The sequence below is a fragment of the Microcaecilia unicolor genome, chromosome 14 (assembly GCF_901765095.1).
Source record: "Microcaecilia unicolor chromosome 14, aMicUni1.1, whole genome shotgun sequence".
Lineage (NCBI taxonomy): Eukaryota > Metazoa > Chordata > Amphibia > Gymnophiona > Siphonopidae > Microcaecilia > Microcaecilia unicolor.
The window spans coordinates 39,023,825-39,041,552 of record NC_044044.1 but is presented as its reverse complement, the minus strand read 5'-3'; the positions used below and the strand labels follow the sequence as shown (position 1 = coordinate 39,041,552).

General features: G+C 44.7%; 1 protein-coding gene across 4 annotated transcripts in view; it reads right to left on the bottom strand.

Annotated features, from left to right (window-relative positions):
- The window catches only part of LOC115457632 (GON-4-like protein), a 98,867-nt gene that overhangs the window by 72,767 nt on the left and 8,372 nt on the right, over nucleotides 1–17,728 (bottom strand). For all 4 annotated transcript variants that reach the window (XM_030187137.1, XM_030187134.1, XM_030187133.1 and 1 more), the window contains exons 2-9: nucleotides 11,257–11,472; nucleotides 10,636–10,832; nucleotides 7,365–7,439; nucleotides 6,668–6,718; nucleotides 4,230–4,280; nucleotides 3,542–3,637; nucleotides 3,037–3,153; nucleotides 2,386–2,556 (exon numbers count right to left, since the gene is read on the bottom strand). In XM_030187137.1, the coding sequence (XP_030042997.1) occupies nucleotides 2,386–2,556; nucleotides 3,037–3,153; nucleotides 3,542–3,637; nucleotides 4,230–4,280; nucleotides 6,668–6,718; nucleotides 7,365–7,439; nucleotides 10,636–10,832; nucleotides 11,257–11,472 (974 nt within the window). The remainder of the gene's footprint in view (nucleotides 1–2,385; nucleotides 2,557–3,036; nucleotides 3,154–3,541; nucleotides 3,638–4,229; nucleotides 4,281–6,667; nucleotides 6,719–7,364; nucleotides 7,440–10,635; nucleotides 10,833–11,256; nucleotides 11,473–17,728) is intronic.

The window sequence follows — 17,728 nt, the reverse complement described above, 5'->3', positions numbered from 1 at the left end:
ATGTCGGGTATTTTGATTCTATAATTCAATAAAGAAACTGGACTTCCTTCTTCTGATCTCTTTGGGATCCTCTGTGTCATGTAGAGTCAAGATGCAGGATTTACTGGGTCATTATTGAAATGTCACGGTCAGCAGTTCATTTAAACACTGGCCACTCTGATTAAATCTAATATGTATATTCCGCAGTGACCACAGCTAGCTCTATAGACAGCAGGGATATTTCTGCCATTCTCCACTTAGCTATGAAGCCTTTTGCCTCTCACAATTAAAATGGCTTAGTTATCAGTCAGTGATATTCAGCCACTATCCTATCTGAGGGGTGCAGAGGAATGCCCATGCTCCACCCTCACTCTATCTGGATCGTGCCAGGGTTGTCTGTATACAGCAATTATCCAAATGCAGCTGCCACTCTCCAAATAAATGGTTTTGAATATCTGGCCCAATGTGCCTGACAATGATATCATACACTCTAGGCCCTACCCTACCACCCCTTGTAGTTCAGTATCTCCCCTTCCCCTTCACCCCCAAATTGGTCAGCATATAATATCTCCCTTCCTTATCCGTTTCAGGCCATTCTGGATGCTGATGCCACCCTAATGCCTCCTGGTCCAGCCTGAAGCTTAAAGACTGAGCACTGAATGGATCCTGTAAGCAAGGCCCATGCTAAAAAGTACTGCTCTGCCCCAACCTCCTCCAACAGGAAGTGAGCTTCAGAGGAGACTGGGATACCTCAGTACTCGAAAATGGGCCTGTGCTTACAGGGCCAACACGGCACTCAATCTTCTTTACGCTTTGGGTCAACGTGGCAGAGCTAAGGCCCCAGTAAATGTAAGATTTCAACCAAATTGTAGGATATTTTTTAGGTCAAACCTTCCGTTAACCTACAGCCCTTGCACAATCTGTTGGTAGATGTGGAAGATAAACTTTTTCTCAGTATTATTCTTAAAGGTGACAGATGCTGAGCGAAAAAAAAAAGAACAGAGTCGGCCTCCACTGCCAACTCTAGATTCCATCTTGCTGTGCTGTACACATGGAACGTACATCCCAAGTGAGGACCCTGTTCTCCATCTGTAGCCCTATTCAAATCCAGGCTAAAACCTACCTTAAATCTTAACCCCTTATTCAACTGTTCAAAACGCATTTCAATCATTCTCATAATAAAGGTAACTCCTTAATCCCTTCTATGTTCTGTTTGTCTGTCTTGAAAAAATTGTAAGTTCTGTTGAGCAGGGACTGTCTCACCAGCATTCTCAAAGGCTCACTGTCTGCTGCTCAAGTCCTTTGATGCAGCTGAAATCCTATAGGCTGTAACCTACTACTACTACTACAAATCATGTCTATAGCGCTACCAGTCATACTGGGCTGTAAATGTAAATATTATAGTTTTTAGACATTTCTCCTGAGAAATCTACCTTTGTTGATATTTTTTGTCTTGGATAGTAGAGACTCTCCTCTTCCCTTATTTTTAGCCCCTTGTTATAAGTACAATGCCAATTATCTTTTTTTATTATTTTTTTTTGTATAGAAATAAGTTATTACTTGACAGTTTCCTGATGGATGCTGTGTGGTATTTATAAAACTGCAGTACAAAAAACAGAAGAAACCAGTCTTCGCAAGAAAATCAACAAGAAACAAAACAGCGAAGATGACTAACAAAAACAAAAATATATATAAAAACGTCAACATTTATTAATAATCAACATACAGCAGAGAAGACTCCTGACGCAGGCCAGTACGGCCGAAACACAGTTGTGTCGAGTCCCTTTTTCCCTGTTACCATTTGGCTAATAAAGTTGATTCTTCATTTTTACATCCAAAGTGTCGTCTTTTTTATGTAATTTTTGATCTTGATTGTTTTATTTTTTAAATACATATTTTATGATTAATTTTAAATTTTGATGTTTTTATATATTTTTTTATTTTTTGTTTTTGTTAGTCATCTTCGCTGTTTTGTTTCTTCTTCTTCTTATTTATAAAACTGCAGCATCATAATAAAGAACGACTTAAAAACCAAGGATAAAATGTTGTTCCAGCACCCTGTGTTCTCCCCAACCTGTGCCGGTTGCATTTCTCCTGCAATCCAGAAATGGAAATGGTAAACTACATAAATCATCTTCTTCCAGCCACGTTTTCTTTCTATCCCAGCTCTGCCGCCCTGTACACCTGTGCCTTTGTTTATCCTGCCAGAACTAGCTAAGCAAAACCTAGAGTCTTCCTCTTTTACTTCTTTGGAAGCTAGCACACCAATCAGACACCAAAACTGGCAAGGCAATGGCTGAACTCTTACAGTAAGATACACTGGATGCTTACAAAGCAGGGAGGAGGAGGAGGAGTGACAGAAGTGCATTAATGAACAACAGTCACGCGAGCCTCTGATGGCGCTACCTGGAAGGAATCCATGCAGACTGGGCTGGAGGCCAGCTCTTCATCCACTGCGTGCAGCTTCTCCATAAACATGCTGTCCTTGTTCTGCCGGGGCTTGGGAGGAGGGGGAGGTGGCCCCATGGGAACCACTTCGGCGCTGATATGTCTAAACGGAGGGGCACAAACCTTTGTCTGATAAGAGAGAGGGAAAGAGACCCAATTTTAAACGTTAAAAGGAAGTCATCTCAGGGCCTCAGGTCACTGGAGGTTTGTTCGGTTTTTTTTTTGTTTTTTTTAACCTGGATCACAGTTAGGCAAATGGGTGGGTACCGACAGAAAAAGAAGCAGGGCCTAGCCAATCACACTGCCAGCCTCTGGGGTGGAGCGCCGGAAACCAAAGTCAATACCTGGAAAACAGGAGTGGGCCCAAAGGAGGACAAAAGCTACTGACACCAACCAAATGGAACCAGCGTCACTCTCTTCAAATGGTGAGCTTAAGTGCCAGGTCTAATAGCTGCCTCTTTCTCAATGCACCATGCAGCTTAACCTACTTTTCTACACAATTTCACAAATCGACATCTGTTCCAGAATTGCATTTGCAGGTTTGCTAAAGGTAATATAAATAAGTTTTGATAGCTGTTTACTGTTAAAAATAAAAAAAGACAAGTTTACCTTGGGTGAGGTGGTAGCTTCCTCGTCTGTCTCCATTAGCTCAGATGTCGTTACCCTGAAGCCTTTAGGGCCTCTGGGGGAGGAGGAGGTGCTCTCCACATCACTTTCCAATAAACTCTGCATTCAATCAATACACACTTACATTTTAGGCACTGAAACCACCATTAAGGCTAAAGGAACAGGACACGTTTATTCAAAGTTTCTTGCCACAAAGCTCCAAAGTGTGACTAGAAAAGAAAAGTTCTGGAGAAGCAACTCCATGAGAAAAGCAAGAGATAGTGAGATGCTCCTTGAGAGAGACAGTGAGACAGACAGTGAGAGAGAGCTCTTAAAGGCAGGAAAGAGACAATTCTTGAGTTATAAAGTCATGATTTACACTATTCTGTCTTACAGGGTTCAACCCTTCTCTCAGCGAATAAAGAGTTAGCCCCTTCTTTAGATACCGAAGCTGCCAAATATGCCAAGATACAGCTAGACTGAGCTGTGATCACAAAACAACACAGACCTCTTCAGCAGTTTCATCTTCATCTTCCTCCTCCGGCTGGTACTCCTCGTCAGACGAGTCCTCCTCTTCCAGGGGTATATCCACAAACTGCGGGGGCTGGAGCAGCATAGGAAAAGGATTACACAAAGTGAAAAAGAGAGGGAACTGGACATGTGGGTCTGCCCCTCAAGTAGCCCCCATGAGGTGGAAAGAAGAGGTCACAGGGAAGGCAAAACAAAAATGCTACAATCTGGAAGCAAGCTCACATTCAGAAGCAAAGGGAAAGACTCCGACAGTTGTTGGACTGGTCAGGTCTTCTTCCTTGTGGACCAACTGTCAGACTCTAGAACATGGGGTCTGTTCGGAGCCCTCCAGTCAGGCTTCAAGATACGGGCTCTTGCTTACTGTTCAGGAGGGGTTCCAGTGTAGACAACCTGCCACTACAAGCCCTGCAATGCAGACCTCCCAGGAGCACTTTCATGAGCCTGCAAGCCTTGGCCAGTTAACGTCAATGCTCACTGGCCTCTGCACAGTGCTTGCAAAGGGTGAGGGTAAGCTGTATACAAAGATGAAGGACTGGTTTCTTAAATAGATTTCTCTGGAGAGCGAAGGGGAAGGAAGGAGACAACCAGGGGAGAACATGCAGGTAGATGCTCTAAGGTGGGAAGAATTACATCACTAAAGGAGATCCAGCCCAGTCATGACTCACCTTAATCTCATTAGACTTCTTAATCGGAGAAATATTCCAGGTGGGGATCACCTGCGTGTTTAAAACAATAAACAACATTCCCATAACATCAGCAATAAAAAGTGATTTCTAAGTGCATAGTAAATCCTCATTATCTTCCAAGTCAGCTTGTAATTTTCTCAACAGACATCTCCAGCCAGCTGGTCTTGGACGGCTCTGTCAGCACGGGACAGCCTCAACCTATCGCACTGCAATCTGCAGTTCTGACGTCACAGGCGAGGCACAATAGGAGTTTAATGAATTGTAAGAGGCAAAAACCTCATTGGTTACAAAGAATTAAGAAATAAATGTATGTAGAACCCCCAAAGGCGCCATGAGCTAGAGGCCTCAATTTCTTTGATGGCATGGGTACCTTGCAACAGCACCCCCACATTGGTACCAGTCAGATACAATATGGCATCATCTACCTGAGGCAAAAGGGGATCATGTGACAAGAATGGCAGTGGCAGAGGCAGATCGGAACCTCGGTCTTCCTGGTTCTGCTGCTCCACCCATTAGACTACTTGCCACACACCTCCTTCCACCCTGTCTCTTTAAGGGTGGGCCCAAAATCTCAGTGAACAGAAACACAGACCTCCTTGAACCATTTAAACCAACAGTGGGTCGTGACACAAATCCCCATAACTCATGCTTCCTCGAAAACCCATAATGAAGCTTGTAGTCTGCTGGGGGATTCCATCATTTCTCCACCTTTCTGTCTTGTTGCCCCTTTCAACGCCCTTCTCCTCAACTCCTCCAGACAGTCCCACCCTGGCTGCGAAAGCGCAGTAAGGCAAACTAGAGGGCTGCTTTCAATGCTGGCCTGCAGCCTGTCACTAAACGAACAGTACTTGAATCTCATCCTTTTGAAATGAAGAAACAGTAACAGCCTCTGCTTTCCTAGAGCTGCAGCTACCTAGGACTAGGCCAGAGTTTCTCAAAATGGTCCTGGAGTAACCCCTAGCCAGTCTGGTTTTTAGGATGTCCAGACTTACCTTGGAGGCAAAACTCACAGTAATAACTTTCTCAGGTATATCAGAAGAAGAAAGTCTGTGAGGGAATCTGTCGGACCGTTAGATCATTAATGAGTAAAAGGGGCACTTGGGGAGGACAGGGCCATAGCAGACAGGCTGAATGGATTCTTTGCCTCAGTCTTTACTGAAGAAATTGTAAAAGATCTACCTGTACCAGAGATGGTTTTCAAGGGTGACGATGCAGAGGAACTGAAAGAAATCTCAGTGAACCTGGAAGATGTACAGAGCCAAACCGACAAATTAAAGAGTGGTAAATCACTTGGACCAGACGGTATATACCCCAGGGAACTGAAAGAACTCAAATATGAAGTTGCAGATCTGCTGTTAATGATCTGTAACATGTTATAATAATAATCCATACCAAGGGTGGCCAATGTAATGTCAATTTTTAAAAAGGGTTCCAGGGGGTGATCCAAGAAATTGCACAGCAGAGAGAACATGATGTTTCTTTTGCTTTGCTTGGGTATCTCTTCTTGGGTGTGCAGGGTATTTGTATGGGAGTTGAGGAGGGGGATGGGTGAGGGGATATCTGTTTACTGTTCTTTGATTATTAAAATAGTTTGTTGTGCTATGTTTAGCATACATTGCTCCATGCTACTACCTCAACCTTGAGTAGTTTGTGCAATTCTGGTCACTGTATCTCAAAAAAGATATAGCGGAATTAAAAAAAGGTTCAAAGAAGGGCAAGCAAAATGATAAAGAAGATGGAACTCCTCTCACATGAGGAAAGGTTAGGGCTCCTCAGCTTAGAAAAAAGATGGCATGAGTGAGGGGAGGAGAGAAACGACAGAGGTCTACAAAATCCTGAGTGGTGTAGAGTGGGTAAAAGGGGACACTCAAGGAAGTTACATGGTACTTACTTTTAAAAGTAACAGGAGAAAATACTTTGTCACTCAATGAATAGTTAAGCTCTGGAATTCGTTGCTAGTGGATGTGGTAACAGCGGTTAGTGTATCTGGGTTTAAAAAAGATTTGGACAAGTTCCTGGAGGAAAAGTCTGCTATTGAGATAGACATAGGGGAAGCCACTGCTTGACCCTGGGATCAGTAGCATGAATCTTGCAACTATTTGGGTTTCTGCCAGGTGCTTGTGACCCAGATTAGCCACCGTTGGAAGCAGGATACTGGGGCAGATGGACCATTGGTCAGACCCAGTATGGCTGTTCTTATGTACTATGCAAGAGACCTATTTATATAATGGAGACGATACATGCAAATCTCTCTCATGCATAGACATTGAATACCAGATGGGCTAGGGAGTGCCCTAGGACTGGCTTGAGAAACACTGAGGCCACTGGTCTCACTCCACTTTCTGTGACTGGAACCCAAGTGGAAAACAGCCTCATTCAAGATAACTGCCCCTAAGAGAAGGAAAAGCCAGACTCACCACTCCTTTCTCTACAACTTCCTTTAGTTTTGAACGCGTCATCTTGGGCTCCTAGAAATGAAGGATAGAGAGAAGCAAAGCAACTAGTTCTTGACAGTTACAATTCTCTATGATGTCTACAGTAAGCCCCACCCTACTGTACCCGAGTATAATTTGCCTTGAGCTACTTCTGAAATCCAAAATCCCTTTCTCTTTTAAATAGGTCTGCATTTCTGAAGTAGGCTGTGAAAACTGAAAGGCCGTTTATAGCTATTCTGGTTGCTGGTTTAGATTCTTTAGTTTGTAATGTTTCAATTTGCATTTCGTATTTCATATCGTTTTATTCTTTAGTAGGGCTGAATTTTGATCAAAATTTGAAATCACGATTGTGGGTAATGGAGGGTTAAACGAATTTCCCAGAGTCACAAGGAGCTGCAGTGGGGGAAAATAAATAACATACGATTAATTGCGATTACAATTTAGATCGAAATACAGCCCTACTTTTAAATTTTAACAACACACTCCGCAGCATGGATCACCCACACCACATGACAAGTCAAATCAAGCAGTTAAACAGGACGATGATCCTTTCCAGAAGGAATGGACACAACAAGAGCAACAAACATTGGAAGTTCCTCTTATTCCCCCATGCCTGACAGATTTTAAATGCTTGACAGAAGGATCAGTGCTACCCCACAAGAAACAGACTTTCACTCACAAACATGGGCATGTCCTCCGTTTCATTGATGGCTGCCTTCATCATGGCCACAACGTGTTCATTGGTGATTACTTCCTATGGTGGTGGAGACAAAACTCTTTCAGAAAGTGCCAAATGTTCCTCTTGTCCCAAGTCCACCCAACACAACCATCGCCGGAACATCCTTTGGGTCAAGAAAGGGTGGCTCAGCCAGAGTGAAAACACAGTATGATGGCCAGCTTTCAGAAACCATGAAGGGAAGACATTACTCCCTAAAAGGCAGATTACATCACATGAAACCTGCCCACTGGCTCTGAATTCATCATGCTGCGCCTTCCAGTCTTAGGACCATCTTCGTCTGAATCATGAACGTGAGAGACAGAGGAATAAGGTACAATTTAAACTCACTGCACTAAGATTACTGCTACTTTTGAAGGCAAAAGAAAAGGTAGACAAGGACCAAGGTTCAAATTTCACCACTTTATTGTAGAGTAACCACACAGAACCAACACGGCCAGGTTTCACCTAAAGAGTCTGCATCAGGAGTCAGTAAACATCTCACACCCAAGCGAAAAACAATTTACAAAAACAAACACACAAATAATAAATTAAATATATATAAACTAGTAACGAAGGCCCGTTTCAAATCGCAATGAAACGGGCGCTAGCAAGGCTCCCCTCTGTCCCTTTGTGTCTCCGTGTGTCGCCGGCCCCCCTGCAGCCTCCGTGCGAGAGCTACAGTGCAGTACAACGTTGGAGCTGAGAATGTGCTCCACCCTCAACGTCATAACATTTGACGCGAGGGCGGGGCCCACAGACTGTGATTTTGTGTGGCTTCAGAGCTTCGAACTTACGAACCTGGCTTCAGCAAATAGAACGTTGAGGGTGAGTTTTATATATGTAGATACATAGAAAATATATATTACAATTAAAATGATAAATCAACTAAAACTGTTTTGATTTATTATTTTAATTATAATATATATTTTCTATATATTTATATTTTTAAAATTATTTGTGCGTTTATGTAAATTATTTTTTGTACTTTAGGCAAATTTGAACCTTGATCCTTTGGTCTACTGTTCCTTTGGTGTTTACTGCTGTGGATCATCATCTCTGATTTTGGGGTCTTTGGAACTTTTGATGGGTGCCAGCTTGACATCCATAGATTTATCCACAGAAAAAGCAGAACACAAGCAGTTTACAGTTTATTTAGACTTTCTATACCACCCAAACTTACACGCAGAACTGGCAAGTGTAGAATTCAAAATTATTCAGTAGAAAGAAAATGAACTACAATATTGAAAGGACAGAAAACATCGTTCACACAAGAGAAACAAGTCCAAACAATCGGAAACCAAGATTAAAATCATAACTCCAGGAAAAAAAAAAACACCACCTCACCAAGGGATAAAGCCAGCAAAGAGGGCCTGAAACTACCACTAAGAAATCAAGAACCAAATGCTTGTTCAAACAGCTATATTTTTATGTCCACTTTGAACTCCTTAACAGAAGAATACTGCATATATAAAAAGGTAAGGGGTTCCAGGAAGCAGGAGAAGTGGAATAAAAAGTACTCTCTTTCATAGATTCTAAGCATGCCTGTTTTGGAACTGGAAGAACCAATTAATAATCCTTTAAAAGAACGGAGAATTGTGATGGAGACTACTGATCAGTAAGGGTGGTCAAATGATCAGGAGAACCCACCTTAAAAGTGAGTAACAATATTTTGTAAGTAATTCTTTGGTCTATGGGTAGATGTGGCCATTCCAGCTTCACCTGTGCACACACTGCCCCCCATCACAATCTGCCTGAAGCCTAATCAATGAGTGGCACAGTGGGGTTAAATTCTAGTGGACAGGAGTGAGCCTGGCCAACTCGTTTCACACAAATCGACCACAGCTTAACTCGAACGGGTGACTTAAAGATGAAAAGCTCAGCAACCCTGTGACAATTCCACTGTTAAGAGAGTTTGGAAATGCACTGAATTGTCTAGAAGTGGTACGAATGTGCCTTGCATACAGACTAGCGATTTAATCTGCTGTTCCCCACAGACAGCAAAAGTAACACAACCTCAGAAATGAATGAGAAAGCGATAAGAAATGTGAAAAAGCAAACACAGCTTGAGGACATCACAGATTTTCAGGGATGGGAAATAAGGTGTTAAGGTCACTCAGGTTTATGCGTGCACTGAGAGCTCGGCACATAACACTGGTTGGGGTGTGGTGAAGAGGGGAGGGGAGGGGCAGGCAAAAGATCACATCCAGCCCCTGTATCCAAGAGATGCTGGTTGCTGGGAGGTATTTAGATTCTCCATCAGCCCAGATGTCACTGCCAGGCTGCGTGGGTGACAGTAAACTGCAGTTCGCTGACATTTACACAGCAATGACTAGTGTGTGCGTCTGCTTGGAAGAACCGCAGCAGCCAGCCGAAGGTTCAGAGGGATAAACAACAGCCGAACTCGCCAGGTGCAGAACGGCATTTAAAGTGTTGTGAAGGAAACAGATGCACGGGAGCGCTGGTTTTTAATCTGCATGACGACACAGATGTTTTCCATCTCTCATCTCTTCCACACAGGCACACTCAGAACTCATGCTTCCTGACAAAAGCAACTTCTTCTCAAGGAAGCAGCAGGCTGGAATTAATTTCTCACAATCTTTTCATCCATTCAGAAACAAGCTACATCCTGGACTGGAAAGCTGCCTCAGTTACAAAGGGAGCGTATCTGTTGATGCTGGGGTGGATGGGTGTAGGAGATGATGTATCAAGGGAAAATGTGAATCCAACTTTTTATTGTTGTAGGAAATGTTTATATGCTGTTGATCCAAATTACTTTAATAAACATTAAGTTAAAACATAAATAAAATATACACTATGTTTTAAGATTTGTACATATGTTATAAACAGGTTTTATAATATAATCCAATGAAATCCAATTATAACGTGAAAAAAAAATGAAAAACAAGCTACATAAACTTGTCATCTCACTGTGCAAGGAAATAAAATGTAACCCCCCCCCCCCCCCCCCCCAAAATCTGTCTCCTGCAATGGTTCCAAGTGCAAATTACCAGAAATCCACGTGTACTGCTGCCTCTCCCTCTCACACTTGCAACCTACCACCCTACGTTTGTACTGTACCACTGCTATCCTCTCCTTCCCAGAGCTGCACCCTACCACCCTCTTCCTCTCACAGCTGCACTCTTCCAGCCTACACTTGTACTGCAACACTGCTGCCTCTTCTTTCACAGCTACAGCTCCCTTTAAGATAACAATCTCAACAGTTCACACTCACGTGCAGAATATTTCGCACATTAATCGCTGTCAGTTTGTGCTGCTTCGCCCCATCTTCCAAAGTCCGGTCAAGTATGTCGTCTAGGTTGAGGTCACCAGATAAGGAACTCTCCTCCTCGTAGCTCCTCTCTCGCTTCTGTTTGCCCGTGGCCTTCCTTTTCTTGCGTTTCTTCTCACCAACAGGCGACACTTGTTCCTCTGCCAAAGCAACAAATGTAAGTCCTGGAATTCTTTGCCAGAGAATGTGGTAAAAGCAGTTAACTTAGCAGGGGATTAAAAAAACATTTGGATAACTTCCTAAAAGAAAAGTCCATAAGCCATTAGTAAGATGGACTTTGGAAAATCTGTTTTTCTGTTCTGGGATCTTGACAGGTACTTGTGACCTGGATTGACCACTGTTGGAAACAGGATACTGGGCTTGATGGACCTTTGGTCTATACCAGTATAGCAATGATTATGCTTAAGAATGTGGAGACTGAAGTTAGGTAAGATAAGACCACAAGATAAAACCTATCGCTTTATACATCAAAAGTAGATGCTGGAGGGAGGTGCACTGCAGTGCCTCAAACTTCTTTTCTCTACTGCCAATGGACATGAACTATCTACGCAGCCAGATACCTACCCACAGGGATAAAAAGTGCAGTGTCATCTCTTTCTTCATCATCTGCTGGGCTCCCATCACTGCTTTTGCTCTCCTTCAGGTTCCCGGGTGTGTTAACCCCCAGCTGAAGGCTCTTCCTCGCCTGAGATGACTGTTTTGGAGACTCGATGGTGAAGACATGCGTCTCTTTCTTCAGAGTGTTTTCACCTTTCAGTTGTAAGTTTTTGGGAGGCTTTGCTGCAGCATGGGATAGAGAAAATCACGGGTCACAGCTTACCAAGGCTTTTCTACAACCTATAGCAAGACTCAGAGCAATGACAATAGTTTCATTTATTTATGATTTAGTTTATTTACATATTGCCTTTCGTAACGAGCAAGTCAAGGAAATGTACAATCTATGTACAAACTGGCATGAAACAGAATTCCAATTATTGATAGGAAAGGCTAAAAGAAAAACTACAGTTGGAAAGTGAGGCATTCCAAGGAGGAACAAAAAAAGTTTATAAGTACGCATCTGGCTGCCACCCAGCAGAGAAGCACTACATACAACCCACTCCCATGAGCAGCCCTCAACCATCAAATGCCAGCAGAAACAAGTTTCAAGAGCTACCTTGAACTTGCTATAATGGGAGGAGAGAGAGAGAGAGAGAGAGAGAGAGAAGACATGTTTCATAAGAAGGTGGCAATAAATAACTGTGCTGTATAGATTCTAGCCAGGGGGAATTGATAGATGATGTTCATTAATGGAATGGAGCATACAATGGAGAATACAAGAAATGACTTAAGAGAACGATAATACGGTATATATAGCATTCTGTAAAGCTTAATGGGTAAGGGTCAAAATGATCAAATTTTCACACATGGTACAAAACTCTGATGGCTGTGTTTTGAACTCATTGGAGCATATTTAGGAGTTTATGACTAATTTCTATATATCCACATTGTAGTGGTTACGTCAAAAAATGATCCAAAAAAATGGAGAAATGTGTGCTGAGCCGATTTGCCTAGACAACAACAAACCAACCGAAATCGTCTCAGAGCAATGAAGTAGAGACCTGGGGTTCAAAAGAAAGCTGATAATCAAAGACAACTCCAAAATATTTCAAAGAAACTACTGTAGCAATGAGGGAAAGAAGTAGCTTGGGAGCTACAGATGGACGGGACAGGCAACCAGGATGCTACTGTTTTTGCAGGAGTTAGAACAAAGCAGTGAGCTCATAACCAGGCCACAACAGTAGCCGAGCAACGCTAAAGGTGGGACAGGCCAAGGCTGATCAGGTTTACGGGAAAATTAGGTTCTTACCTTGGTAATTTTCTTTCCTTTAGTCACAGCAGATGAAGCCATTAACTGATGGGTTGTGTCCCCCTACCAGCAGGGGGAGATAGAGAACACTAAAAACCATAGTGCCTCCTGACGGCTAGCTCCATCTGCCTCTCAGTATTTTGAAGCTTCCAAAGCAGTATTGAACAGCATAATGGAATAACATGAACTTTCCTCACAGCGAACCAACGACCCAGAACAGGAGCAAAAGCAGAAAGGAGGGACAAACTCAACCTCCTGTTGTAGAACAGTATGTAGAACCTGAAGAACTGGTTTTCAACTCCTCCTGAAGAGGGAACATATCTGCATGAGAACTGAACAAACACCAAGTAAGACAGGGAGGGATCATGGATTCATCTGCTGTGACTAAAGGAAAGAAAATTACCAAGGTAAGAACCTAATTTTCCCTTCCTTGTCATCAGCAGCAGATAAATCCTTTAACTGATGGGATGTATCAAAGCAATCCCTAGATAGGGCGGGAACAAGCCACACCACGCGCAAGCATTTGTGCTCCAAAAAGTGCGTCCCTCCTGGCAGCCACATCCAGCCTGTAATGACGGGCAAAAGATAGTTTAGATGCCCAAGTAGCCACACTACAAATCTCTTGAAGAGAGAGTGCTCCAGGTTCAGCCCAAGAGGAAGAAATCGCTCTTGTGGAATGTGCCTTAAAGGCGTCAGGCGGAGGCTGGCCAGAAAGCAGATATGCAGAAAAAATAGCTTCCTTAAGCCAACGGGCTATAGTGGCTTTAGACGCTGGAGACCCGCTGCACAAACCTGACAGCAATACAAAAAGGTGATTAGAGGTCCTGAAAGGATTTGACATCCGCAGATACTGCAACAGAGCCGTGCGCACATCCAGAAGTTGCAACTGCCCAAAGGGCAAGAAAATGGGCTGGTTTAGGTGAAAGGCTGTAACCACCTTAGGCAGGAAGGAGGGCACTGTACGTACCGTCACTCCGGACTCTGAGAATTACAGAAATGGGTCTCGACAGGACAGCGCCTGGAGCTCAGACACCCGTCTCGCCGAAGTAATGGCCACCAAAAAGACTGTCTTTAGAATCACATCCTTCTCCGAAGCTCGCCTTAGTGGCTCAAAGGGCGTACACTGAAGAGCCTTTAATACTAGCCCCAGGTTCCAGGTAGGACAAGGGGCCCGCATGGGAGGACGGAGCCGAAGCACCCCTCTAAGAAACCGTGCAATGTCCGCATGCGCAGCCAGGGAGAGGCCAGAGACCTTCCCCCGAAAACATGCCAAGGCTGCTACTTGAACACGCAGGGAATTATAGGCCAAGCCTTTTTGTACACCATCCTGCAAAAAGTAAAGTATCGGCGAGACAGAGGCCCGTGAGGGTGTGAGGGCTTTAGAAGCACACCAGGACTCAAACTGGCGCCAGATCCGAGCATAAGCAACAGAAGTAGAATGCTTGCGGGCCTGCAAGAGAGTGGAAATGACCTTGTTAGAATAGCCTTTGTCTCTCAATTGCCATGCCATAAGACCAAAGTGGCAGGGATCCTCCATGGTTACCAGGCCCTGCATCAACAGGTTCGGTACCAGAGGCAAAGGAAGAGGGGCCTCCACCAGCATCCTCCGGAGGTCCGCATACCACGGACGCCAGGGCCAATCTGGGGCAATGAGGATCACCAAACCCTGGTGCAGCCGAATTCGCAGGAGGACTCGCCCTATCAAGGGCCACGGCGGTAACACATACAGGAGGCCTGCTGGCCAGGGTTGAGCAAAAGCATACAACCCCGCCGAGCGTGGATCTCTTCGTCTGCTGAAGAAGCAAGGAACTTTGGCGTTTGCGCTTGAAGCCATGAGATCCACCTTGGGCCTGCCCCATCTGGCACAGATTTGAAGGAACACTTCGTCAGCCAAGGCCCACTCCGCCGGGTCGATCTGATGCCTGCTGAGGAAGTCGGCTTGCACGTTGCTCTGACCTGCGATATGAGCTGCTGACAGAAGCTGTAGATGCAACTCGGTCCAATGGCAAATCTGCGCGGCCTCCGCTGCCAGGGCTGCGCACCGAGTGCCGCCTTGGCGATTTATGTAGGCCACCGCTGTCGTGTTGTCCAACAGAACTCTGACAGCCAGCCCCCTCCAGGGTCTTGTGAAAGGCCAGCAGAGCCTGAAATATCGCTCTCAGTTCCAAGCAATTGATGGACCACCCTGACTCCTCGGGTGTCCACAGACCCTGGGCAAATCTTCCCCGGCAATGAGCTCCCAAGCCCTGCAGGCTGGCATCCGTTATGACCAGGCACCAATCAGGGAGGGCATTCCCCGCCGCAGCATGCTGTCTGAGAGCCACCACTCCATACTGAGTCGGGCCACAGGGAGCCACGTGAGTCTGCGTTGATAATCCTGGGATACTGGAGACAATCGTTGAAGCAGGGCAATCTGCAGAGGCCTCATGTGCGCTCTCGCCCATGGTACCACTTCCAAGGTGGCTGTCATTGACCCCCAACAGCTGGGCAAAGTCCCAGGCTCTCGGGCGAGGCATCCACAGGAGCAGATGGACCTGATTCTGAAGCTTGCACCACCTTGAGTCGGGTAGCTAAACAAACCACGAGCTTGTGTTGAACCAGACCCCCAAATACTCTAGAGACTGGGTACATTGACCACCCAGCCCAGAGACTGCAGTACTAAGATCACTCTGGCTGTGACATGACGACTCTCCTCCTCGGAGTCTGCTCTGATGAGCCAGTCATCGAGATACGGGTGAACCTGGATATCCTCTCGCCTGAGATAAGCAGCTACTACCACCATTACCTTGGAAAAGGTTTGGGGAGCTGTGGCGAGGCTGAAAGGCAAGGCCCGAAACTGGAAATGTTTTCCCAACACTGCAAACCGGAGAAACCGTTAGTGCGGGGGCCAAATAGGAATGTGCAAGTAAGCTTCTTTTAGGTCCAGAGACGTGAGGAACTCTCCTGGCTGGACCGCCGCAATGACGGAGCGCAGGGTTTCCATGTGAAAATGCCGCACTCTCAGTGACTCATTGACTTTTTTTAAGTCGAGAATGGGCCGAAAAGACCCGCCTTTTCGCAGCACCACAAAGTAAATGGAGTAACGACCGCAGCCACGTTCGGCGGGAGGCACAGGGATCTCTGCTCCAAGGTGCACGCCACTTTCTGACTGGGAATTAACCCGTCTACGTTTAGAATGCATCCAACGCTCAGGGGAAGCCACATCATCACTCAGCCTCGGACCATCCTCACACAGAGGGAAACCAGGTGGCAATGCAGTGTCAGACACCTGCGGCAGAGCTCTCTTCAGCATAAAGGCTTTATGTAGTAAAAGCACAAAATCAGGGGAAAAGGGCTCGCCCTGACCTCCCGTCTCCGCATTAGGAGGAACGGGGAAATGAGCTCCTCTGGCAGGCTCAGCCCGAGGCGGCCCCTGTCTTCAGACTCCTCCGCAACCGCGGGGGTCGAGACATGCGGCGCTTCCAAGATGGCGCCCGCTGCCAGCTCCAATGAGCAGGAAGAACCATCACTCGCCATGCTCGCGCTTGCTATACTGTCTGAACAGCACGATTTACAGAGTTCCGCTGCCGATTTGCGCTTGCCACAACGGGAACAGCGCTTAACTCCCTCAGCAGTCATCGCCGAAGACGACGGAAAATTCAAAATGGCATCTTTGCGCCAAAATCACCTCGCTCTCAACGCCGACCGCAGGCCCTTCCCAGAGGAGCTGAGTACTGCTCTTTTTTTTTTCTTCACTCAGGGACGACACTTGCAAACAGTATTTTAAAGTCCCCTAAGGCGGAACCAATCAATGCCCAGAACTACAGCCAAATTGACAGCGCAAATTATTGTTAAACTTTGTAGAATCTTCTGACATTTTGCATCCTAATCAAGCTGGCTTGCTTTAGAGTGGGACATGGCACAGAGACAATTATGACATCTCTTTTAGTGAACGTTATGATCTACTGGATAATGATTTATTGCGCTTGTGTTATCCCTTGATATTGAATCTGCATTTGATCTAATGTAATAGATCATAAATTGCTCTGCCAACGATTGAACTCTATTGGAGTTACTGCTACATTTTAAATTTCTATCAAATAGATCTTTTACGTTAGCCTCTAAAAAGAACATCTCCAGGAATTTTCACTTAGACTGTGGAGTGCTACAAGGCTTGGCCCTTTCACCCATGTTATTCAACAGCTATATCAGTCCTTTGATTACCTTGATACAGAGCTACGGCTTATCGGTGTTTTGTTACGCAGATGATATATTATTTCAGTGTTGCATACGTCTAGTAGCGCTGCAGAAATGATAAGTAGTATTAGCAGTTAAGGTTTCACCCTTCAGAATTGTTTGGATTCTGTTTCTGATAGGTGGAGGAAACATCATTAGTCTTGAATGTAAATAAAATATCTACCTGTTGGATCACAAGCCATTCAGAGTGGCCTTCCTTAATTCCCACCCTGCTTGGTAACCCTATCTTGTGGTAACTAGTTTTAGATATCTAGGTGTCTTTCTATGAACAGGTGCCTTCTGTAATAAAGAGTGCCTTTGTTATTCTGAACATAAGAATAGCCATCTAGCCCAGTACCCTGCTTCCAACAGTGGCCAATCTAGGTCACAAGTACCTGGCAGAAAACCAAATAATAGCAGCATTCCATGCTACCAATACCAACTCCCAGGGAAAGCAGTGGCTTCCCCATGTCTGTCTAAATAGCAGACTATGGACTTTTCCTCCAGGAACTTGTCCAAAACTGTCTTAAACCCAGATACGCTAACCGCTGTTACTACATCCTCCAACAAAGAGTTCCAGAGCTTAACTATTTGTTGAGTGAAAAAATATTTCCTCATGTTTCAATGTAACTTCATTGAGTGTCTGTCCCCTAGTCTTTGCACTTTTTGAAAGAGTAAAAAATCGATTCACTTCTTTTAGTTGTACACCACTCAGGATGTTGTAGACCTCAAACATATCTCCCCTCAGCTGTCTCTTTTCCAAGCTGAACAGCCCTAACCCCTTTAGACTTTCAAACCCTTATCATTTTGGTCGCTCTTCTTTGAAACTTTTCTAATTCCACCATATTTGTTTTTTGAGATACACCAACCAGAACTGAATGTAATATTCAAGGTGAGGTCGCAGCATGGAGCATTATAGTATTCTTGGTCTTATTTACCATCCCTTTCCTAATATTTATTTGTAACTTGATATTC